This window comes from Lissotriton vulgaris, chromosome 9, assembly GCF_964263255.1.
Source record: "Lissotriton vulgaris chromosome 9, aLisVul1.2, whole genome shotgun sequence".
In the NCBI taxonomy this organism is placed as follows: Eukaryota; Metazoa; Chordata; class Amphibia; order Caudata; family Salamandridae; genus Lissotriton; species Lissotriton vulgaris.
In genome coordinates, this window is record NC_141697.1 from 653,731,590 (window position 1) to 653,758,364 (window position 26,775).

Sequence of the window (26,775 nt, forward strand, 5' to 3'; positions counted from 1 at the left end):
TTCGGGAAACTCTATGCAGATGTCCTCGAGAATACTGATGCTACTGTTGCAACACTCCTCTCCCTCCCTGGAGATATTTTGGAGTTCACGCTAGGGGAAGTGGAAAGCGCAATAGATGGCCTAGCGATGGGTAAGGCCCCCGGCCTTGATAAATTACCTGGTGACCTTTTTAGGTCCCATCCAGAGATCTGGGCGCCTTACCTTCATATCCTTTTTAACTCACTTGCACGCGGTATGGCGATCCCCTGCACTTGGCTGGGGGCAGAGATAGTCCCTATCTTTAAGAAGGGCTGTCCTCTGCTCCCATCCAACTACAGGCCGATCAGCCTGATAGATGTCCCCCAGAAGATCTATTCGCGACTCCTACTGGACCAACTGATGGACTGGATGGAGGAAAATGAAATCTTAAGTCCTCTCCAGGCTGGCTTTAGGAAAAGTACGTCCACCATGGATCAAATCTTCCGCCTAGTTCTCCTCTTCTGGAAAACGGTGACCATCGAGGGCGGGAGATTGTACATGGTGTTCGTGGACCTAAAGTCAGCATTCGATCTGGTACCGCGAGGAAAGCTCTGGGAGGTCCTGAAGGAGTTGGGAGTGCCCACTAATTTACTCCAGGCTATAATTTGACTGCACCAGGGCAACTTCGCCCAGGTACGTTGTGGGCGGGGCGGAGCACTGACAAATAGGTTTCCTGTTTCCTGGGGGGTCAGGCAGGGCTGCGTCCTTGCCCCTACTCTTTTTTGCCTATATGTGAACAGCGTCATCTCAAACTTAGCTAATGTCTGGGATAATGACGCCCCAGACTTGGCAGGCAGGAGGGTACCAGCAATCATGTTTGCTGACGACACCCTCCTGCTTTCCAAATCACCCATGGGAATCCAGAGAATCCTTGATGGCTTCGATCTCTTCTGCAGGCAGTATGGCCTGGAGATAAACGCAGGGAAGACCAAATACATGATTTTTAACCCCTCCTCTACAACCAGATCTAACCCATCCCTAAATTCTACGGTCCTAGAGAGGGTTAAAACATTTCAGTATTTGGGTGTAACCCTCCAAGAGAACCTCTTATGGGGCCCACAGATCGCAAGCTAGCGATTAAGGTTCTCTCAACTCTCTGGGGCTATTTTAAAGGTTACTAACACCTCAACATATAAACCTATAGCTCCTGCAGTTGAGATGTATAAAGTGCAAGTGAAACCTGCCGCACTTTATGGTAGCGAGCTATGGGGGCACCAAGCGGCAACTGAGTTGGTAAGTGCGGAAAATAGCTTTATGAGGCGTCTTTTGGCCCTCCCAACTGCAACTCCCCTGCTTCCCTTACGTCTTGACCTGGGTTTACCTTCCATCAGGGAGGATCTCAAATCCAAACCCATAAGATTCTGGCATAGACTCTGGTCAACAAAGGAGCTTAGTCACTATAGGCAAGATCTTGTACATGTTATGAACTTAAACCACAATGACAAGATCCCCTGGCTAGCCTTTGTTAAAAAAGAATTGTTTAGGCTTGGCTTTAACGAGCTGTGGGTGACTCCAGAAATTGGTTGTAATAAGGTCTCCAGGAAAAGACTAGTGGAAGTATACAAGGAACTAAATCTTGCATCCCACATGACTGCACTTAACATCGGCACCTTAACTCATTGTTTTACCCAATCCAAAAACTCTTACAAATTTGAAACTTTTTTGGATTTTATCTATCCGATCATGGCAAGGAAGCTGTTTATACAGTGGCGGTTTGGCTCTCTACCTATTAAATCCTTCACTAGTAAATGGACCAATGGAGGGGATAAACTATGCCCTGGCTGCAACCTGTGCGATGAGGAGGAAATCCATGTTCTGTTTTTTTGCCCCACCTATAAATCCCCAAGGAAATATTGGTTGGTGCCTTTATGCAGGAACATGGCTATAAGGAACTGTTTGACATCCTACAGAATATTGAAATCTGACCCCTCCCCCCACATTGTTTTTGCAGTTTCAAAATTTCTCCTTGCCATGTGGCGTATTAGGTCCAAATTGGTTAAGGATAAACCAATATAGAATGAATGTCCTTGCCATTCCCCCACTGTAACCTATGGCTTCTGTTGGTAAATGCCTTTTATATTGTCTCTTTTATTCTCATGACATGAACTGTGTTGCTCCCTGTTTATGTATTTTATCTATTCGATTTTCTTTATTTTTTTAATGTTACTTGCACTTATTCACATCAAATGATGATTTTTATATTGTTGTATGTATTTGCATGTATCTTTTATGGTCTAAATGGCCGAAATAAAGATTTTTGGATTGGATTGGATTGGATTGGTTCCGGAAGTGGGGGTCTACGACTTTGAGACCGCCTTCTCAGTGTTTATTCCACCTGGCTTTGCTGTGGCAGACTGGTTTGATATTGGACAAGGTGAGAGCAACTCGACGTGACAGCTTCTTGCATTTCCACCAGAATTTCCAGCTAGAGAGATATCTAGACAATCGATCAGTCAGTCTGTCAGTCCGATATACTGAGCAGCAGGAATTCTGGCTGTCAGCTAACTTCCCAGATAACCAGCCAGATAGACAGCTAGCCAGCCTGCCAGTCAGTCAGTCTACCAGTAAGACAGTGAGTCAGCCAGTCATCCATCCCAGTATCCTGCCAGGCATTCAGTCTGTCAGTTAGCAAGTCAATTAGCTAGGCAGTCATCCAACCAGGCAGGGGGCCATTCAGTCGGTCAGCCAACCAGCTAGTCAGTCTGCCATCCAATTAGCCAATAAACCTATCATCCTGTCAGCGAGTCGGCCAGTTAAAGCGTTTGATTAGCCTACGTGCCAGCCAATCACTGTTCAGTTGGGGTATTTCTTGTAGGGAGGTTCTACAAGTGTACATGTCCTACTCGTAGTGTATATGCTTCTGCCGGCTCCCTTGATTACACTTGGGGTGAAGCACGCGGCTACAATGCACAGCTCTTTGTTCATTTGAAGAGCAGTGAATATCCTGCCCTGGAAACCGGTTGTGGTGATTTATTACAAACTCCCTGTGTCTGCTCTGCTCTGCCTTGTTGATGTGCCCACAAGACAGGTTGATCTGATCTCACCCCGGGCCCTCACTCACCTCTTACCCCTCTGCCCTCAGCTCTTACCCCTCTGCCCTCAGCTCTTACCCCTCTGCCCTCAGCTCTTCCTAGGCCCTCACTTCTGGCACCTGAGCCCTCTGACCTCAACCCAGGCCTCCAGCCCTCACCACGCTGCCCTCACCTGTGCTCTCACTGACTCCTGTGCCCTCAGCTCTCACCCATCTGCCATCAGCTCTCACCCCTCTGCCATCAGCTCTCACCCCTCTGCCATCAGCTCTCACCCCTCTGCCATCAGCTCTCACCCCTCTGCCATCAGCTCTCACCCCTCTGCCCTCACCCCTCTGCCCTCACCCCTCTGCCCTCTGCCCTCAGCTCTCACCCCTCTGCCCTCGGCTCTCACCCCTCTGCCCTCGGCTCTCACCCCTCTGCCCTCGGCTCTCACCCCTCTGCCCTCGGCTCTCACCCCTCTGTCCTCGGCTCTCACCCCTCTGTCCTCGGCTCTTACCCCTCTGCCCTCAGCTCCGACACCTGTGCCCTGTGACCCTCGCCGGTGACCATGGCTAGCATGGCGGGGGAGATTGTGGCCTTCCTGCTGGCTCTGTCGGGCTGGGTGCTGGTCTGCTCCACGCTGCCCACCGACTACTGGAAGTGTGTGGCTCTGAGTGTGTCTCTGAGTGTGTATGTGTGTGGGACTCTGAGTGGGTCTGTGTGTGGCATTTGCGAGAGATTAAGCTATTGGCATTGTAAATGACAGTGCCATTTATCTATTTTCAAAACCAACACATACATACAAAATGTCATTTACAATGCCAATAGCTCTAACTTTTTCAAAGGCTAGACCCCACCCCGCTCTTCTTCGTTGTGCTGGTGTCCGTTACCCCCCACCCCCGCTCTTCCTAGTTGTGCTGGTGTCCGCCCCACCCCCGCTCTTCCTAGTTGTGCCGGTGTCCGTTCCCCCACCCCACTCTTCCTGGTTGTACTAGTGTCCGTCACCCCCCACACCTGCTCTTCCTAGTTGTGCTGCTGTCCGTCCCCCCAACCCCCGCTCTTCTTCGTTGTGCAGGTGTCCGTCCTCCCACTCTGTCTGTGTGAGAGTGGCTATGTCTGTGTGAGCTCTTCCTAGTTGTACTGGTGTCCGTCCCCCCCCCACCCCGGCTCATCCTAGTTGTGCTCGTGTCCGTCCCCCCCACCCCGCTCTTCCTGGTTGTGCTGCTGTCCGTCCCCCCCACCCCCGCTCTTCCTGGTTGTGCTGCTGTCCGTCTCCCCCCCCCCCCACTCCGCTCTTCCTGGTTGTGCTGCTGTCCGTCCCCCCCACCCCCGCTCTTCCTGGTTGTGCTGGTGTCCGTCACCCCCCACCCCCGCTCTTCCTAGTTGTGCTGGTGTCCGTCCCCCCCACCCCACTCTTTCTGGTTGTACTTGTGTCCGTCAACCCCCACCCCCGCTCTTCCTAGTTGTACTGCTGTCCGTCCCCCCCACCCCGGCTCTTCTTCGTTGTGCAGGTGTCCGTCCCCCCCACTCTGTCTGTGTGAGAGTGGCTATGTCTGTGTGAGGGTGGCTCTGTGTAGGTGGCTGTGTGTGTGAGGGTGGCTCTGTGTAGGTGGCTCTGTGTGTGTGGGTGGCTCTATGTGAATGACTCTGTGGGTGGCTCTGTCTGTGTGGCTCTGTCTGTGTTTGCAAATGCAATAGGTCTCGCATTTGTGAGAGATTAAGCTATTGGCATTGTAAATGACAATGCCATTTATTTAACTGTTTTCAAAACCAACACAAATACAAAATTAGTCATTTACAATGCCAATAGCTCTAACTTTTACAAAGGTGAGACCGTTGCATTGTAAATGCTTGTTATTCTCATTGATCCCTTCCAATTTACCTAGACCACTGGAAAAGCAGTTTGGCACAACAACTTCCTTACAAGGATTGCCATTCAAGCTTATCTATTACCCACTTCTTAAACCTAGATGAGGCACAACACAAAAACACTGGCATTGGCAAATAAAAACTGGCTTGTATCTGAGTAATGTTTAAATGATTCAAACTACAAAGAGAATCAAACTTCAGATGCATGCAAATGCCTCCTACTTAATCTGGATATTTCACACAACTTTAAAGCCCTTAATGCATGAGAAACCAATACTGCACACTGCCTTTCATTGTGCTAGAATAGCTCCAAACATTTCATTCTCTTATGTGCCAGCAAAAGAGACTCCTTATATCATGATCAACTACTAATAGGCTCCTGGCTTTCTTCAATTTCTGAAAATTATCCTCACAAGTTTTCCATTTCTTGTACAGTCACCTCATAAATGTCATTTTCCCCCAGAAAAACTGATTGTTGAACTTGAAATAACATTCCATTAGATATGGATTAAATCTTAATTGATCCTGATCATCTGCGCTCGTTAACACTGACTCCGATGATTCTTTTTTCAGTTTGATATCTGCTTCTGTTAATGTGTACAATAAATAAAGTACACTTTGAAAATGTTTCCAATTTTATTGTTAAACCCATCTCCTTCAGAACCTCCAATACCAATTTATACAACTTATCGGGTTTTGCTTCACAAGCTGCACATCAAAATAGAATTCTGAAAATGCATCACCCCACACATTACACCCATTAACCTTTAAGACACATTTGATGTAAACAGCTAGTCATAGCATGTGACCGTAGGTGCCTGCCATTTCGTGGGAGCTTCCTGTGGCAGTCCAGTTCTTCTAGGAATCCAGAAAACTCCTCTTATTCCGTGAGTTAACTTTGAGGAGTAAATAAAGGCAGAAACCTTAGTTATTTGCCTCACGAATGAAATGGTTAGTGTTTTCTCTTCACAAACAACTTGACAGAGTGCATTGACAATCATCCTGATTGCAAATCCATCAGAGCCTCAATTTCTACATCATACTTCTCAAAGTTGAACAGAGTTGGCAGCATGTAACAATCAGTCTTCCTGTTGCCATTTTTTTAACATAATGCTCTCAGAAAGAGTAGAACTAAAAGCAACTGTATTTCCACTAGGTTTATTTTAGAATGACACCATGAGCTGCATATTCTAAAAAAAACAGGATATCAAATGTTCCTGGTCTCCAAAGCACATTCACTCCTGATCTGTCAATGTCCACTTGGACATATTTTGACATACACTATACTTCTGAGCACTGCGACTATCAGGAAAGCACAGGATCCAAAAGAGTGAAAACACAGGATCCACACGAGAGAAGGCCTGGTATTTTGGGGTGAAAGTGAAATGACAAGACTGAAGTAGACTCACAAAACAGGTGGGCTTAACAGTGGCTGCTGCTCCAGGGAAGTCGTAGTGGGGCAGGGAGTGGGAAAATGGGGTAGGGGCTGGTTTAAAAACAAAACACACAAAACTTGCCGGCTGCCGCCTTTACTCTGTCCTCTCCATTCTCTTCCTGGCTTCTGTACAAACAGGAAGCACCCAGGCTTCCCTAAGCCAATCACAACGCTGTGATTGGTCTGAGCACCGTGGTTCAGCGCCTAGACAAGGAATGGAAGTCTGGGAATATTTTCCACCCAAGCTGTAATACAGCCTGGGTGGAGAACATACAAAGTGTGCATAACTGTTTGGCTGGCCCAAGACAGCCTGGCCAAACATTTATGCACACTGACAGAGTGCCACCACTCCCAGTCCCCCCCCCCCACCCCCCTCCTTCGTGCTGCCTAGGTCCACCCCGCTAACTGCCTCAGCGCAGAAAAATATAATGAAAAGAACCATGTGTTATCATAATTCTATTTTACCTTTATTGCAGTGGTGAAAGGAAGTAGGGTGAGCTCTTCCTGGGGCTTAATTGGCAACTTTGAAGATTTTCTGGAACCCCTACCCCCCACCCCCCTACGCATGAATAGCTATTCAACCTTCATAACTCTCAATGAGATTCCCTAAAATAGGCACCTTTTGTCAGATTACCAGAATGAAACCTGGATTCTATCAATAGGTGTGTAAGCACCTCAGTTAAGCAACCCAAAATCTGAATGTCTGACTCTAGTGGGCTGGAGTAGGATTATAGCTAAGTGTACAATGGTAACCACAACCACAGTTTCAAAGTGTCTGTTGGTGTACACTGCTGCAGCCCAGCTTTTTGGAGCTCTGAAACTGCAGTTATGAACATTCAGCTCTACTGACATGAAACACGGTCACAATAAGGAGAGAGTGTAAAAAGCAAGTGTGTTAACCAATTGCTGTGCTCTGTATGACTTAAAAGATGCAGACATTTTAATGGGTGATTGCAAAGCACAGACAGCTGTACCATCAGGGTGGCTATGTAAAATGCGGGTTTAAGTCAATTGAAGATAAAAGCAGATTGCCCCCACCCCAATTAAAATTCTTTAAATACCGATCATATCAATAAAAACAATGCTGTGCGTAAACTTTTTTTTTCTCCAGCAGGTCTGCTTCCATCCTTTATGGCAATATCCTCAACTTCAGCTCTGTCCTTAGTCAGGTGAGAACCCTCGGCTTTTATGAATTGCAGTTTCTTTTTCACCTGTGTGCCAGCCGGCACCACACGAGCGAAAGGTGCGCTTTTCCTTTCCCACAGAGTTTGTTACTTTAGCACCGTGAACAGTGGGCAATTCCTCAGGAGCAGCATTTGGCATTTCAAACCCAGGGTCCTAATTCAGCAGAACACTGAACGAACTTCATTGTGAGAGCAGTCCTTGGCTCACCCTTCACAAGGCACTATTAAATCTAATCCATGCTCCCAAACATCCTCTTTAGGAGAAGTACTTGGTTCTTCCATATATACTCTGTTACTTTAGCAACAAGTCCACCAGCCATGATTGAAGGAGCAGTTACTTAATCTCAAAATGCGGAGAGGCTGCGAATGTTACTCCAGCAAGTGTTATAAAAGAAGCCCTTTCCAGCGCTTTGATCTTTGGAGCAGCAACCTTTACACAAGGCTAGTAGAATCGTTCAGTGTGATATAGGGGTATAGCACTTTTGTAAAACCACCAATGTCCAGCATTTCAGGAGTCCGCAGTACTAAAGCACTCCTCTAACCCTCATGTCACCTCACAAGCAATGACCTGGGGGAGCAGAGACAATATTCATTGTGAAGGTATTCTAGAACGAAGATCTGCTGATTGAGGACAAGGCACAAGATCTGTGGATTCACCCTTCCTAATCTACGACAGGTGTCCATCAACCCACAATGTCAGATTGTTATTCTGTTGTGTTTCTGGGTCCTTAACACTTGCCAGTAAATTTCCTGTGACAAAAGGAACAAAGTGGCTTCCTCCCAGAATCAGAATTTCTTAGGTTTCACGGGTTCCTCTTTTCGTCGGTTATGCCCAAATATCTCACGGAAGAATGCGGTCCAGCCACCCCCTTTCTTCATTTCGTCAGCATATCCAGCGCTCTTCGGTCGAGGGAAACCCTAGGGAGAAAAATAACAAAGTGAGAGAATGGCAATGGGAGGTTAGGTAGGGACAGGGCCTAGCTTAGGAACTAACAAACAGTTTGCACAGGTAATACCCCCAATTACAAACTCTGTCTGTAAAAGCTTTACAAATACCCTAACAACGAATGTATGATGTTCCAAGTTAAACAGGGTGAATAGATCTGGCACACAGGTGCTCTCCTCAAACATTAAGTCAAATAAGTACACCCAACCTTACTACATCCATTTCTTCAAATAAGAAAAAATATGTCTCCAGCTCACAGGTGGAGGGTACGGATGAAGCAGGTTAGTACTTTACAGATATGGAGGGTATTTTTATGTCACAGCCCGTAAATATACTGTGAAAATTAGCAAAAGCACAGCATTTGCCAGCTTTGAAAAAAATGTAAAATAGCAAATACAAGAGGAAATTACTTCAATGTACCTCCGAGCTGTTTAAAGTATTCCCATGTGATTTTTAAACAATCTGGGCCAAAATGCCCTCTTAAAAAATTGTATCGAGGATTTTGTGCAAAAATCTTATTCAAATAGCAGCTCTTGGCCCCTCCTTAATCTTACATATGAACAAATGGCCAGCATTTTCCCTACTAAAAATGGCAATCCTTGTCGAGGGTATTTGATGCTGAACAGAAAAAGTAAGTTCCCAGCAGGTGCTGCAATATTTATCACTTTTTGAGGTCTAAATCACTGTAAGTGGATAAAGAAGTTTGCACAGGTTTTGGAACAGTCACTCAAGATATGTACCAAGGAGAATGGTTGTGAAGTCGTAACCAGGCACTGCACATGATACATGTTGTGGTGCATGTATCCTTTGTTGTTGCCCGCATCTGCATGATATACATTGATTTTCTGGTATATGTGCCAGATGCTGACCCTGCTTTTTAGGTCTCGCACTGCGAATCGATCGCGAAGCGATCGTCGTTGCGAGACTCTATTGTAATCATTTCTGCTTCCAAGGAGTGAAGGGAGACAGGAGACAAGTGATGTGCACGCGCGCGTAAACGGATCAGGTCACGCGCGCTTCCTGTCCCCCAATGGCTCCTTGGAAGCAGAAACACACGCACGCACACACACATACAGACTCCCCCGCCACCGCACATACACACACTCACACACACATAGAGAACCCCCCTAAACCCGCCCCCCCGCCGTGCGCACACACACACACACACACACACACACATACATACAGAACCCCCCGGCGCTTACACACACACATCCACTACCTCGGCTCGGCGTGTCTTCTCATCACAGCTTGCACAGGGACAGCCAACGTGCATGCGCACGGCAGCGGCGTCTCCTGCGCTACAACCGTGGTTTCGGTTTCACGGCCTAACCTTGCCATTGGCTGTACTGCCGCCAAACGGCACTTGTTTAGCTGCAGAGCAATTACGCAGCTTTGTCCCTGCTTCTTGAAGAGTTCCCCGAGCGAGCAGTACAGATTCTTCTGGTATGTTGGTGTGTTGGAACCATCTGCGGATGGTAAAATAGTAGGGTCCGAATTCCCTATGTAGGATGTCTACGTGCGTCCACGTTAGGATCAGGCGCACACAGCGGTAAAACAAAGCTGCGACACAAAATGGAAACTAAGGGGGAAGGAAATATGTGGCAGCTAATGCGACGTATTGATGCACATGGCTCAGGCGCACACAGCGGTAAAACAAAGCTGCGACACAAAATGGAAACTAAGGGGGAAGGAAGTATGTGGCAGCTAATGCGACGTATTGATGCACATGGCTCAGCCTCAGACCTAGGATTTTAGACTTCTGGTGCCTCAGTTACAGGGAGGGTTGACTTCAATGGGTGCATAGGGTGCTTCTCTTGAACCTTTGAGGGTGGGGGAATATGGCGGGTGAATGACGTCAGGCGGGGGTGGGAGGGTAGGGTAGCACTGGGAGCGGTGAAAGGTCCGCCGCACAGTGTGTGTGCCCAGCCCATACCTCGAGCGCTCAGCGAACAAAGCGAGAAGAAGGAAGCGTAATAAGCGGGGAGAGCGGAACCTCCAATACAGCATTCCCTGCTCTCGGATATGGCAGCTCCTGGAACGCTGCTGCTGATTCTCTATTGGGCGGCCAGTGCAGGAGGTAAGAGGTGCTCTGCTGGTCTGAGAACGGGGCGGCAAACATAGAACCAACCCCCGGCCTCCACTTGCGTGACCCCCATGCTTTTGGAATGGTCTTGGAGGTAGTGGTGATATTGACAGTAGTGGCACGGTTGCTTGGGGGAGGCTGGAGGGCGTTGCTCAGACTGTGCTGCTGCAGGTGCTCCGGGATTTATTAGGATCACTGGCGGTGGCAAATAAGCATAGTTTTGTTGCTGGTGGCAGTTGTTTTGATGACTCGGGCTGGCAGTGAGGGTGTTATAACTGGTTGCAGTGTCAGTGTTTAGGGTGGCACTCCTACTTATGGTGATGAGGAAGTGGCACTGCATCAGCTGGCACATAGTGACGGCGTTTCTTGGTATTGTCATTGTTGCTTTTTGTGACAGTGCTGTGTTGCCAGTGGAGCTTTCTAAGTGCATGTGGTGCTGCGACTTGGAGACAGCGACAATCTTGGGGGTATTGATGTTGTGGCTGCAAGTAGTGATAGGGAGTAGAAGGTTTCGTTCCTGCTACTCAATGTGGCTCGTGTGAGGTTAAACGAATGGTAGCATTACTGTTGCTTTTGATGTAGCTGGTACAAGCGAATAACTTTTTCCCCGATTCCTGAGGTGGCCTTTAGGTTACCCTGGCGAAGAAGGTTTCTTTTTGGTGAAAGGGAGCAATGAGGGCCTGAAGCAGCTGTCAACACATCTCTCCTTTGCCATTCCTCAAAAATGGGAGAACTAGACCTCTTTGAGAGGCCCGTCGGCTCCAGTTAATAATTTGATCAATAACAATAGTTGTTGTTTAGTAAAGAACTATGCACTTCCAGGTGTGATGGATTGTACAGAGCCAGCAAAAATGGATTGGAATGGGATCTTTGGTGAGCCCAGCACCATGTGACTCTGGGCAATAGCTTGCTTAATCTTCCCGACGGCCCCCAGCGCCTAGAGACCCTTACGGGTGATTGTGCGCTTTACAAATGTGGAATATATTATATTATATAGGTAAGAAGCCCTGCATTGGTGGGTTTGTGCGAAGTGTTTTTATTTAGAACAAACTGAACGGACTATATCTGTTAAATATTTTATTGGCACTTCCGTCATGATCTGATGGTTAAAAAAAGTCACAAATTATCCCTTTTTGATGATAAACGAATAGTGAGCTAGAATACAATTATATGTGCCACCATGTAGCTTGTGGGAATGCAGTACATCTAGGCAGGAGATGGCTATATGTCCAGGAAATGCAAAATTTAGAAATTTGTGTACGAATATGCGAGTTAGGCTTGGTAATCATTATACATTTCTATTGGGTAAGGCTCAGAATAATTGTGCAGCTACAGATTAAGATGCTCATTTAGACTCCAATGAAAACAAGCATTTGCAATGCAATAGGCCTCGCATTGACACACGTCTAAGCTATTGAGATTGTAAACAACAATGCCTTTTATTTATGTTTTTAAAAAAAAGGCATTCTTATTTGCAATGTCAATAGCTCAAACTCACGTCAATGCGAGACCTATTGCATTGTAAATGCTTGTTCTAGATATTTTCAGAGCCCCATTGGTCTTGCTGCCGATTTTGTAGGGTACGTACTAACTGGTTTGTCTTTGAATTCCTGGTAAGCACTAAAGTACCGCCTACTCAGTTTCTGTATGCTGTGTAGGAACCCTCTATTGATTAAGCTATTTTAGGTGTGATATATGTGGTATGGTCTCCATCCATGTACGGACGACCTTCCTCTGTGAAAGTGAGTTGCCTGTGTTGTGACCTTAACTGATTGGGAATGGAGTGACTCCTCGAGTTGTGGTGGTAGGTGTGTGCCAGTGATGGAGGAGGGTATGGACAACGAAGTCCGCTCTAACTGAGTTGTAGGTTTTGTTATGTGAAAGGATTGCGCATCTGTATAGGAACGTGTGTACTGTATACATTATCCTCTAAGGTGTGTCGCCCCCATACAGTGGTTGGTATCTGTATGGGCAGTGAGTGTGACAGTGTCTGTACTGGCTCTGTGAGTAGGGTTGCCATGATGTGCGGTGTAGAGTGAACCTATGTTGTTCTGCATCTGTGCAGGTGGGTTGGTATGTCTGTGCCTCCCTGTCAATCAACCCCCCACCCCAGGCTCAGTATGGAAGTTATAAAGAGGGTGGAAATGTAAATTGTGCTATGTGTATGAGGTTCTGTAGTTGAGTTAGTTATCTGAAGGGTGGGAACCGGGGGTATTGTGAAGAGTGGCTTTCAGAATGCTTGTTACCATGGTACTCATTTCTGAACGCTAAAAAGAAAGGGGAAAATAGCTATGTTGAGTGTAGGCTTTTTTAACATTACAAATACTTTCAGCGCCGAGATTGTTACATTGATGAATCAGTTCTTTTGATTATCTCAGAATGGGGCAAAACGTAGTGGGCTGTGATGGGGGAAATGTTTTCTCAAAGGGCAGAACAGATAGTAGGGGGAACTATATTGTAAACAAGCAGTGGCAATGTCAATAGGTCTCACCTTTGAGACCTATAGGTTTTGAAAATTGTTTTCAACCATACTGTACAGGAAACGGGCGGGGAAAGCTAAACTGGGAGCGGAGTAGTGTTCGGGGTGGGCTGGAAGCACTCTAGGGCGGGAACTGAAAAACACATGCACTCTTGTGGAGTGCTCAAGAAACAAGCATTTGCAGTGCAATAGGTCTCGCATTTACTAGAGTTTGAGATATTGGCATTGTAAATGACAATGCCTTTTATGTACTTGAAGCAAATCCATTTTTGAGGGAATTGAAGCTATTGGGAAGAGAGGAGAGGATGTGAGGTGTAAAACTGTGCCCTGGTACAGGAGAGGAGATGCTAGAGAGGGGCGTTGGACTTGGAGGTGCAGGTTGAAGGGTGAGGAGGGACAGTGGGGAGGAAGCAAACAAGGATGAGCACATCCCGGAGGGAAGTGGGGAGGAAGCACAGAGGGTGAGAACATGACAGAGGGAAGTGGGGAGGAAGCACATATGGATGAGCACATGACGGTGGAAAGTGGGAGGAAGCACACAGGGTGAGCACATCACAGAGGGAAGTGGGGAGGAGTACACATGGGTGAGCACATCATGGAGGGAAGTGGGGAGGAAGCACACAGGGTGAGCACATGACGGAAGGAAGTGGGGAGGAAGCACACATGGGTGAGCACATCATGGAGGAAAGTGGTAGGAAGCAAACAAGGGTGAGCACATCACAGAGGGAACACTGGATCTCACTATCACTCAAACACTGGATCTCACTATCACTCAAACACTGGATCTCACTATCACTCAAACACTGGATCTCACTATCACTCAAACACTGGATCTCACTATCACTCAAACACGGAGTCTCACTATCACTCAAACACGGAGTCTCACTATCACTCAAACACTGGATCTCACTAGCCCTCAAACACTGGATCTCACTAGCCCTCAAACACTGGATCTCACTATCACTCAAACACTGGATCTCACTATCACTCAAACTGTGGATCTCACTATCACTCAAACGCTGGATCTCACTATCACTCAAAGACCGAGTCTCACTATCATTCAAACACAGAGTCTCACTATCATTCAAACACAGAGTCTCACTATCAGTCAAACCCTGAATCTCACTCCACGTGGCCCAAACTGTGTAAGGAGAACAGTGTGTGTTGTAAAGCGCACTCACTCTTGCCGCTGGGAAAGAGGCGCTATTGAAAATGTGAAATCTGTAGGTGCGGGTTCAAGGGTTCCTGTCCTGAGCCGGCGAGCCACTCAAAGAAGCGCAGGCCAAGTTTGGAAGGCAGTGGGCGGTTTCTTGAAATAACAAATACACAAAAGGGCAAATGCACGTGCACTTGTGTGCGGCATGTGCAACGGAAAATGCGGCGCACTATTTGTATCAGGGTACACAGGGCATCACATGCTCGCTGGGCCTAAATATTAAGAGGAGAAAATAAATCATCTCACTTTTGAAATTGGAAAAGTGTGACTACATCCGAGGGAAAATTAGTTTGCACATTTGTACAACAAGTAATAACAAGTGTTACCTTTTTCACAGGGTCATTAGCCTATTCAAACAAGAGGACATCAGATTGCATCAAATGCGTTGACTGGGGTAAAAGGGCAAGGTCACCAAAAAGAAAAACACTGCACCCTAGACGGCAGTATCTGATTATTATGAGGGTTACCTCGCAGCTGCCATATATAAATGCATAAATGGCAGAGTTACACTCCAAAGGGTCAATATACAGACTAGGAAATGGCCAAGTGGATGAGTCTACCCCTTTCCTGAATGAGCAATGTCTCGTTCAATGTAGGTGGCTTTCTTCCGCCGCCTGGGCAAAAGGGACACAATGGAGACATGACACAGAGAAGCGGCTCTGACAGGGTCCAAAATACCACTCCGGTGCCCTGGACTGCAAGAAGCACTGTTGCACTATAACCTATATAAGGAGTGGGCCCATAGAAGGATTTTTGCTGCTCCCACTATGGCAAGGCATTACTTGCAGCCCTGTGCCCCTGGAATGGGGCCACATTTGCTTGTTTGCTTTGCTGGTGCCCTCTGCTCTTGGCACCTCAGAGAGCCACCCTGAGCTTCAGCGTGTACAGGAAGGGACAGTACACATCCTGAAATAGAGGCATACAGGGGTGTGCACCGACCAGCTCCAGATATAAACACTGGGGGCGGTTGCAGGACCAGCAGCAATGCCCCAGAAAACACCAGTGCGCCCTTCACCTCTCTTAAAAACACCCTGAGAGGCGACTAACGCCGTCCGCTCAGCAGGAGGCGAGGGATGTCTGAATACACTGTAGTTCTTGACAATACTTTAGTTATACTATCTCAAGAGTGATAATAAGCAAGCACACCTGTTTATCAAGACTGGCTTGAGAGCGGACCAACCCAGTGATTGCAGTGAGCGCTGTTCGCATCAGGCAGCGGAGAGAGGTGAATGACTCAGCGAGCGGTAACCGCGGCCTAATCCCTGGGCATCACTTATCCCTCAGCGACTGCGCAGGCAGCCGCCTCCCTTCACGCGCTCAAAGAATCCAGCGCACAATACTGGAAAGATTAGCGGGGGAGGATGCGCTCGCCACAGTGAAAAATGTGTTTTTCAATTATTGTGCCTGTGTCTGGGCACGATGATTGAAACCACATTGCCTTTGGTGCACGTAATAGACACCAATAGGCCATGGATGGAGCAATGCGCCCGCCTTTGGCCTATTGCGTGCCGGGTTTGTAAAATACACGCACGCAAAAGGCCAATAACGTGCCACAAAAGGAAAAGCACACGCTTGTGCGTGTGCCATTCCTAGGGCAGTCTCCTAAACCCCATTTTTAGGTACTAATGTCTCGCGCTGGGCACCGCAACTCTAGGGGTGAGACCTAAAAAGTGATCAGTGGAAGGACACAAGTAAATTGGAAATTCTCTGGAGGAGCAAGGCAACCCATTGAATAAGAATCAAGCAAATGAGAGCCAGGAAGCCAACTAATGTACAACCAAGTCTCGGGCACTCGTACAATAGTAGATATAGAAAAAATTCTTTAAGTGTAAGTCCATAGAAAAAGTTCCATTAATTACAATTGAGGAGTTCCATATTTCTTTTAATTTTCTTTGTGCTGTAAATCACTCAGCATAGAACAACCAGCCGACACGTGTTTCGTCAGGGTGTCAATTAACCTCCGACTCTTCAGGGCTACGCTGGTGTGAGCAAGGCGGTGTAGTCGAGACACCGGTGTTAATTCCAACCCGGTGTGTCTAAACAGGCGGGTATTTGTACTTTTGTCAAGTCTGAAGGAATATCTGTGTTTGGATGCGCCAGTTGGTGTAATAGAAATGCTGGTGTTAATTCCAACCCGGCACGTCTAAACTTGCATCCAATCGTATTAAAGAGGTAGTGTTCAGTTGAAAGCAAAAGCTGTACTCGCCGGAGTCACGTCCGATCCACGTGACAAGAGACTGAAAGCCCCTGAATAGTAAGCCCACAATATGTCTCACAACGATGCATGCGCTGTCAAGTGTGCTTGAGCTTAAAAGGAACCACACTTTTCAAGCTTTTAGTAAGTTGTTTCTCCTATGATTTCTTATGGTGGGTATTTCAGAAGTGAAAGAAATATTTAATTAGAAAAATGGCAATTCACCATTCACCAAACAGCCCCAGCAAATACCATACAAATAATTTTACAAAGCTAGGCACCGTCTTCAAATGATATCCTAACTAATAAACAGACACGGTTCACACAGTCCTCGTCTAAAACACTTTAGAGAACAACACTGCACGTGTCCAACAAGAGGTATAGTAATGCATAGAAAGGGATAGCAGCTTCCCGTAAAAGGGCAGTGTTGATTCAAAACACGAGGAAGCCCACAAACATACCAACATCACCTCCATGCGTATGAAAATACTAATGCAAGGACAAGGGCAAGAGAGGAAAAGATAGTCAAGCTCCCGAGATATACAAGGATAAAATGAATTAAATTAATAACAATAACATTTAAAAAAAAAAATTAAAAAAAAAAAAACACACAACAACATAACATTTCTATTCACCTTGATGGTCATGTCAAACTCGTCGCTCATCCTACGCAGCTCACGCCCGTAGCGCATAGCCTTCCACAGATTAGGCGGTGCAGATTGGGATCGTCCCCGAATACCCCCAGACTCATCTGGTGTCTCTGCATCAGAGGGTTCAGAGGACAAGCGCACCCTCGAATTCACTGTTTCAGCTGTGGAAAGAAGAAAAGAGAATGTCAGAATGCTAAGAAGACAGTAAACACTACGTGGAGTCTTTTTTGGACAGGCATTCGCAAGAAGGTCCTTAGTTTTAGGAAATTACTTGCTAGCATATTAAACGAGAAGTGTGGAACCTGGTAGGTTAGATGCAATGTATCTATTTCAGGCTGCATCAATTTTTTTTATTTTATCCATTTCAGGAGATTGAATAGGTCTGTTATTACATAAGCTGAATTAAGAAATCAAGAGATACTGCCCAATCAAAAGACGTGGGCTTTATGTTGTATTGATTCTGTTCACCATACCAAAACCTGGGGAATTAGAAGTAGGTGTGTTGGCTAATGAAGCGAAGACAGGGTCTGTTGCCAGCTGGGCATCGCAGCACATGGGCAGACTATATTATGGGTGAGCGCGAAATTACGGAAACATGTAGTTGCATGTAATTACAGCAGTTATGAGAAATTACGCAAAATGTATCTCGCACTTGCAAAATTACCTTAAGCGGTACAAATGTAACTAAGAAATGTAATTTTCATTTGATTTCCAGTCGCTTGAATTCAAAACACCACTGCTTGCTTGTGAATTAGCAGTTTTGCCTTAAAAAAATCACCAGATCTGCTCTGATAAAGAAACATCTACCTGAATCGTTTGTTGACTACCCACATTGAAGGACCTGCAGCTTGAGTCCATAATACTAATGATCACATTCTACCTGAAATGCCAAAGCGTTCTAAAATTACCCTAACGGCACATATGTTAAAATTTCTCACCAAAATTACGCAAAGTGGCGTAATCTCCGTAATTCTGCATACATTAGGTTATGGAAAATGATGTCTATTAGGTCAGTGTAATTAAGATTTCGCCCAGGCCTAGTCTACGTTACACAGATAGGTTGCACCATATTTAAAAACGTGCTGTTTCCACTCATTAAAAAGTTGCTTCACCCATCACAACACATGCTGCATTTTTTTTGTAGTTGGTGGCAGATGTCATCTTTTTGAGTCTTCCATTTACCAATGACCATACTAGAGACCAGATCCCTTTGCTTAGAAAATAATATTCAAACTGATAAGTGGTCTTTTCTGACTTGCGTGCCCTAAAAAAGTAACCTTCCAGTACATAGTGTGAGCGGTGAAATTCTCTGTAGCTCATGAACAAAACCAGTATTGTCAGGCACTCAAATTTGAGCCACACCTTTCAGCAACAGCCTTGTCCTTGTGCAGGAAAACATTTAATAGTAAAAGTGTACAGCTTCTTCAATTCATTCCCTTACCCTAGTTGAGCTCAAACCAAATTGAGAATACAGTACATCGGTAAATGCTGAGAAATAACTGGGTTTAATGAAAACTGGGACATCCCCAACAAGCATTTGCAATGCAATAGGTCTCGCATTATTAAAGTTTGAGCTATTGGCATTGCTAATAATAATGCAACACCAATAGCTCACACATTCAGGAATGCGAGACCTATTGCATTGCAAATGCTTGTTATAAGCAGGCATGTAGGATGCAGAATTCCATGAGAAGAATAATGGAAGGAAATAGGGCCGGCCTCCTCCGTGAAGGGTGATGGAGGGACAGAGAAATATGCGGCTGGACGTTAGGGGATCCTGAGTGAAAACTGAGGGGAGATTATTATGATCAATTGAGATACCGAGCTCTTATGTTCCAAATTGCCTGCATGAAAGCTAGTACCTTGGAGCTGGTGTTTGACTGCACTGAATGGAAAAATCAGACCGATGTAGATAGATAGATAGATAGATAGATAGATAGATAGATAGATAGATAGATAGATAGATATTGCATTATATGCTCTGTGAACTTCTAAATGAAATATATGTTATGTCATGTTGTAGTACATTATGTTCTAGAGGTGTGTATAGAATGCACTGTCATTATAATAGCCTCTCGGCGCTGTAGCCTTAAATCTACAGAGGATGTGCACGTGCATACTCCACTTTTATTGCTGGTCTCTTATGTATGTGTAGTATTATAGCAAATATAAATCGTAACAGCCAGAGATGTTTCTTTTAAGTGACTGAAGGTCTATCATGTCTGTGCCAAAGCATCCGTTTATCCCGTTGCGTTAACCATGGGGTAAAACATTAATCTTAAAATGACTCATGGTAAATAGGCCCATGTCTGTAGGGGCTATTACCACGTTAATACTGTTCATTAACAATAGAATTTGAATGTTATAGATTATATATATATATATATCTAAATGCTGATCTAAAACAATCTCCTCGGTAAAGCATGCACGGGTGTGTGAAAGCGCAGCCCTCTCAGACTTCGAGACAACTTGGAGGGGAAGGTGGAAAGGTTTTCTTAATCAGGTTTTTGAGGGGCTTGCTGGCATAACGTCTCTATACACAGCTTAGATTGCGATTGCGGAACCTTAAACATGCAATTAGATTCAGTTTAACTTGTTGTTTATTATTCATTTTTCTCATACAGAGGCACAAGTCGAAAAAGTGATTTGCGCAAGATCACAATTTTGAACTCCCAAGTTTTCCCTTTCTCTTAAGTAAATCACCCAGTCTGGTAATACGGTTCTATCATTTTGTGTCGTGTAATCCTGCTTCTATAATAGGCAAGGGAAATCGACAAGTCCCCGAATCCAAAGAGTAGTGCCCTAACTGTACAAGCTACTCACACCTGACAAGGAAGAACTTCAGAGAAAGGGAATGTCATTGTATCCTCAAGATAACATTGTGTCACTTAGGAAGAAACAAAAATATATATATTAGTCAGCACGAAGAGGAAAACAAGACAACACATAATTTTGCTACATCCTCAAGCCTAGCTGTTTAACACAACTAATATCCCATGTCAGCAGTCTCCTGTCAATAGCGGGCGTTACACTGACAGGGGAGCGGCTGATGCTGTAAGCAAGCCTCTCAGTGCTCGTCCCCGAAGAGAGGAGCAGTGTTCTGAGCATGCTGTGTCTAGCTGTCTGTCAAGTTGATTTTGCAGCCAGCTGTCACCTGCTGTGCAGCAGAGAGAGAGCTGCAACAACAGCATTCGCCACTCCAGGGAGCACTGCTAGCTGCAGTGACACCTGCCTCTATTATGGAAAGCCCAGCGTTGTTCTTACCTCTGCTTCTTTGCTCCGGTCTTTCATTTTCCCCATTGAACTTCGCCCAGTACTAGAAGTCTCCCGTGCAGGCACTACAGAGATCTGCTGCAGCGGCAGGTTAACGGTACTGCAGGTCACCCGCACCGGATTGGACGCCTTGTTTCTTCACATCCCGACGCAGTCCATCTGTGTAATTGTTCATATCCTTCGTTAGGGGAAGCCTGATGCTCAACTGCGAAGTTGAAAACAGCATTCCAGTGACGACCACAAATCAGGCCAGGGTCCTCGTTTGAAAAGTAAATCAGATCACGGATGAAAGAAAACTAGTGGTGAGCGCGCACCACAGAGGAGCGGGGGCTAGAGCGCGGCAGTGACGCAAGACACCGACAGGAATGGGTGGGGCAAAGGCGGGACATGCGCCCGCCTTTGCCCAATTGCGTGCCTTATCTGCTGGAGGAGGAGGTTCAGTTTGGATTTTGTCCGGCTCATGGGACCAAGACGGCTCTGGTGACCGTCATGGATGAGCTTCAGAGGTGGGCAGACAGAGGAGGGGACAGGCAGCAGCATTGATCCTGCTTGACCTGTCTGCTGCCTTTGATAGGTCAATCATGAGATCCTGCTGGGAAGATGGAGTGAGGCCGGGGTGAAAGGCTGTGCCTTACGATGGGGTCTATCTTTTTTGCAGGATAGACAGCAGGGGGTGTCCCTTCCCCCCTTCCAATCCGCCTTCTCAACGTGTTGCATGGTGTACCCCAGGGATCGGCAATCAGCCCTATTTTATTTAATGTTTACTTAAAACCTTTGATTGCGGTCATCAAGTCATACAATATCGACATCATAAATTATGCTAATGACACACAGCTGATCTTTTCCTTTGAGGGAGAGGATTCGACATCAGTGGAGGTGTTTCACAACTGTCTGCGGGACAAGGCCTGCTGGCTGCAGGATAATTCTTTACTATTCAATGCAGGAAAGACAGAGGTGATCTTTTTTGCCGCAAACAGGATCCCTCATCTCCTTCCCTGCAATTTCTGGCCTACTGGAACTTCGTCCGCAGTTCGGCTGCCAAAAACTGTCCGTAATCTGGGCATTATACTTGAAAATAAGCTTACTCTGGAAACTCAGGTTACTAAAACAACAGCCTCTGGTTTTGCGATCATTAGGTCCCTTCGATGAATTTTCCAGTTATTACCTTCTCAGGCACGTGCCCAAGTAACAAGGTGTACGATTCTCAGTAGGCTTGACTACTGTAACGCTCTTTTGCTTGACTCTCCAAACTTCCTGCTGGATAGACCACAAAGGATCCAGTCAGCAGCTGCCAAATTAGTCTTAGGGTGGCCTAGAAGATCCTCTGCAGCTGATGCTTTGGCAGAACTTCATTGGCTCCCTTTGAGACAAAGAGTGCAGTTTAAATCTCTCTGCCTTGTTTTTGAAGCCCTTCATGGGATTGGGCCTGTGCTTATGCGAAAAAAATTTGATTGGTACACCCCTACAAGAATGCTTCGCTCCTCATCGGCGAGATTGGTGAAGGTTCCTAGATTTATGAGCGTTAGGTCAGGGGGTAGATCCTTTGGGGTGGCAGCGGCTAAATTGTGGAATAGACTCCCATGGGCGATGAGACAACTTAGGGAGCTCCTTCCCTTCAGAAAAAAGTGTAAAAACCTGGCTGTTCCCCAAGACCTAGATGCCTGAACTTGTTCTGACTCACCCCCCACCTTTGAGCTGCTTAGCACCAGGATGCCTGTAAGGCAGAGGTCTTCAAACTTTTCCAGGTTGAGCCTCCCCAGCTGAATTCCCCCAGATGTTGGCCCCCCCACCACCCGACAGAAACCTCGGGAATCCGGCACACCACATGATCGACTGCCACGCGCACACCACGGGCCATATCCGGCAAACAATGCTCAACACAACAAAAGTGCCTAGCAAACTGCAGGCCTGTGAGTGGGTGTGGTGAAACGACAGAGGCGTACCTCCATCCATCATCTCACCCATCCATCCCTCCATCCACCCCCTCACCCATCCATCCATCATCCATCCATCCCTTCACCCAATCCATCCCCTCACCAATCCATCCACTCTTCCACTCATCCATTCAACCATTCACCCCTTCACCCATGCTATCCTCCCACTCATCCATCCACTCCTCCACTCATCCATCCACTCTTCCACCCATCCATCCACTCATCCATCCAACTACCCACCCTCTCACCCATCCAGCCATCCCCCCACCCACTCATCCATCCACCCAGTCACTCATCCGCCCAACCACTCAACCCCCCACTCACCCATCCATCCCTCCCACTCTCCACTCTCCCCCCACTCATGCATGCACTCTCTGACCCATCCATCTCCATGCTCCTCTCCTCATCCATCCATGCACACACCTTCCCATACACTCTGCCAATCATTCATCCATGTCCTCACTCATCCATCCATCCTCCCCCTCTCTCTCCATTACCCCATCACCCAGCCACCCATCCACCCACTCATCCATCCACTCATGAATCCATCCATTGACCACTCATCCACCCCTTCACTCCTCCATCCATCCATCCCCCCGTCCATCCACCCTCCTCAATCACCCATCCATCCCCACATCCACGCCTTCACTCATCCATCCATCCATTCACCCCTTCACCCATCAATACATCAATCCATCCATCACCTCTCTCATCCATCCACCCACCGACTCGTCCACCATCCACCCCCATCGATCCATCCACCATTTCACTGATCCATCCAACCCTCCACCCATCCATCTACCCTTCCAACCATACACACATCCATCCACTCCCATCCATCCCTCCACTCATGCATCCATCCTCTCTCCCACCATCCATTCACCCCTTCACTCACCATCCATCCATCCATCCATCCATCCACCCCTTCACTCACCATCCATCCACCCCTTCACTCACCATCCATCCACCCCTTCACCCATCCATCCATCCATCCATCCCCTCACTCATCCATCCACCCCCCACCCATACATCCACCGTGTCACCCGTACATCTATTCACCCACATGGCAACAAAACGGACGTCTGGTGGCCGGCTCCACCCGACATCCCTCACACATTTGATGATTCAAATTCGAATCTGCAGACCAACATCCCTGAACACCAACACTTCGGTGCCCACACAATGAGTTGAGGACCGCAGACCAGAGCCCACCGTCCCGATTCATGGCCCAAACCCGGATTGCAACCTCTCCCTCCCTTCCCAAAATAACTGAAGGACTCCCGCCCTCCCCCCCCTCACTCCCACCCCCTTGAAAGGCTGGGGTCCTGGGCCAGAGCCCACCCCGCCCGTGCCTCAAAACCTCTCCGGAAACCTTCTCTCCCTTCTGGGAAGAGCTCTTTGTAATAAGAGCCAAAGACTTGAATGGCTCTGGTGCAACTGCTTCTGTGGGTAGGTTGGTGGTACTGCTGCAACTGTGTCAGTGGGTAGGATGGTCGGTATTTCTATATATGGAGGACTGTGTCCTGGATTGCTACCTTAATAATGGTAAATCTTGCCATTTTGTGGGAAACCCTGGCATGATAATGCCCTCCTCTAGCCCTGCACAATTGTGGCAATGCTCCGTCATGAAATACTGAACCAGGGATAAGCAAGACAGAATCTATCGACTCGGGGCTACTTGAGAAGGAGCTCATGCTTTCATTGCCCAAACCTATTGTAATGTTCAGACCCACACAGAGGAGAGTTGTCCAGTGTGTATTATGTGATAGGTGCATGGGAGAGGGCCGGAAAATAGGTGGCAGACATAGTGAGTGTGTGATGTATGGAAGAGATAAGAGGGAAGTGTACGTGGTCATATTTCATTTATGACACCCGCATTAAAGCCCTGGCTATTTAGCCAACAACATATTGAATGCTGAGATTCTTAAACCTATATAGCACCTATAAGCAAAGTACAATACAATTATTATAATGCACAGAGATATAAGCTAGGAAGCCAGGACCGATAGAAGGTGTCACACTTGACAACAATGCGGGGTGAAGTGAAAGGGTGTTGTGCAAATGTAAGGAAAATAAAGGGACTGCGAGAGAGGTGTAGGGAAGAGGTGAGTGTTCATCGTGAGAGAAAATTAGCTTAGAAAATAAACGGTGCACCTACGTGAAGGTTGCAGGTAGAAATAGTATTGGAAAATAGTTAAGATTTCTTGTTAGGCTTGCTGTGCCCAATAGTCAGGAGGCCCCACTAAATTTTATGCCCAGGTCCTATAAAAGTGTGAGACATTCCTGCCAAGAATTTTTTTTAGATGGGTGAGAAACAATTTAAAAATAAGTCCTGAAACCTGAATAACATTCTTATTTTAAAACATGAGGCAAACTGATTGTTAATTTCGTGCTACTTTAATAAAACCAACTGATTTCTCCTCATATTTAACCGCATCATTTGTATTTGAACAGTGGAGAACGTTTGTTTTCTGTGTTTTGTGTTATGTCAATGGAGCAAAAATTGCGTCATACCAGTTTGCTCCGTTTTGTGCTGGAGGATAAAGGTTTAGGGGCAGATTTACAAGCCCCTTGCGCCACTTTTGCGTCACTTTTCCCATGTTAAAATGACGCAAAAGTGGCGCAAGGGCCTTGTAAATAAGCCCCTTAGTTTGGAGCACATACGTTTTTGTCCATTACGTAAAACAAAGGTGGCAAATAATAGAGAAAACAGATTCATCCTGTATTCATACCACCACAATGATATGCCCTGTATTTACTGAAGTGCAAAATATCTGTCAATAAGGCCTATAATGGCTACAGTGTGTTAGAATACATTTAAGACACCAATCATACTCTTATGCAGGAAGGAAGCAGAATCGCCTGCCACGTATTTGAAAATATTTTTTTTATGCAGACTTCAAGTGCCTCAAAACCTCTCTGGAAACCTTCTCTACCTTCTGGGAAGAGCTAACTCTCCCAGGAGGGGGCCAATTCACGGAATCGACAGCTTCAGCTGCAGTGGGAGGCAAGGGGTCTCCTCTGCTAAAACTGAAAGTGTGTCTGTTTGTTTGCTTTCGTGGTTCTCCCCGCAAGAAAACTTTGGGAAAAGACAAGACCAAAATGGTGAATTTTACAGCAAATTTTTCATTACATAGTCAATTGTATCAACTTTCAAATCACAGTAAATATTAGATGAGCTTAAAGAGCACCAGGTTACCCTACTCAGTCATATGCACCCATAGACATTCTTACAGAGAGCACCAAAAATAGACACGAGTAGTGAATCAGAGAGAACAAAGTAAAAGTGAGACCAGCTCCCACATGGCGTGTAGCGAGCAAGTACAGTGAGCAACCACTTTTAGGGGGCTTTGGGGGGTTCTACCCCCTAGAAAATTTTGGAAAAAAGACAGGCCAAAATGGTGTATTTTACAGCACATTTTTCATTGCATATTCAATTGTATCAACTTTCAAAGAACAGTAAATAGTAGATGATGACCCTAAAGAGCACCAGGCTACCCACCCAGTCATAAGTACCCACAGACATTGTTTCAGAGAGCACCAAAAATAGACACGAGCACTCAGGCCACTGAGTGCCAGAAACTGTGGAAATGTCACACATAAGCATCTGATAACTAGCACCTAGGGCACAGTGGCCAGAAACTATGGAAACGTCACACTCAGGCCTGGTCACACCAGGCCAGAAAGCATGGAAACGTTACACATAAGCACCCAGTCCAGTAAGCATGGAAATGTCACACATGAGCCTCCAGGTCACTGAGGAAACTATGGAAATAGCACACATAAGCACCAAGGCCAGAAAGCATGGAAACGTCACACATAAGCACCCAGGCAGCCAGAAAGCATGGAAATGTCTCAGATGGCACCCTGGCCAGAAAGCATGACAAATTCACACAAAGGCACCCAGGCCAGTGGCACTGGAACACTTTTCAGAGTGTAGGTGCTGCCATCAATGTTGCCTGTACATCACTGAAGTCATGGGACTGTGAAAAACACAAGAATCACACAAAGAACCAGGGTAGCAATTGAGTCTCACCTATTCCGGGACATGTAAAAAACTTAAAAGTATATGCCAAACCCTTAAAGTACACTGCACTCTGCACACTGCACCCTGCAGACAGGGCTTGCGCTAGTGGTGACATGACATCCTGGTGACATATGTATTAAAAGGGAATATTTTTAGGTCTTGCAAAAGGAAGCTTTTGCCATGTCAAAATGGCAATTTTACAACTGCACAGGCAGACTGCAATGGCAGGGCCTGGCATTGACACATGTTTAAATAGGCTACTTAAGTGGGTGCAGGGGCACAAAAAGTGTTGCAGGCTCACCCAGCAGCCTTTAATTTACGCAGGCTCACCCAGCAGCCTTTAATTTACAGTCCCTGGGTACATGTAGAATCACATTTCTAGGGACTTACAAATAAATTACATTTTCCATTTGGGTATAAGCCAATTTTACCATGTTTAAAGGAAAGAGCGCT

General features: G+C 46.4%; 1 protein-coding gene across 2 annotated transcripts in view; it reads right to left on the reverse strand.

Annotated features, from left to right (window-relative positions):
- Positions 1-5,525: 5,525 nt before the first annotated feature.
- Positions 5,526-26,775, reverse strand: part of BAD (BCL2 associated agonist of cell death) — a 32,622-nt gene continuing 11,372 nt past the window's right edge. For both annotated transcript variants that reach the window (XM_086938358.1, XM_086938357.1), the window contains exons 3-4: positions 17,074-17,249; positions 5,526-8,435 (exon numbers count right to left, since the gene is read on the reverse strand). In XM_086938358.1, coding sequence (XP_086794484.1) covers positions 8,304-8,435; positions 17,074-17,249 — 308 coding nt within the window. In that variant the 3' untranslated portion in view covers positions 5,526-8,303. The remainder of the gene's footprint in view (positions 8,436-17,073; positions 17,250-26,775) is intronic.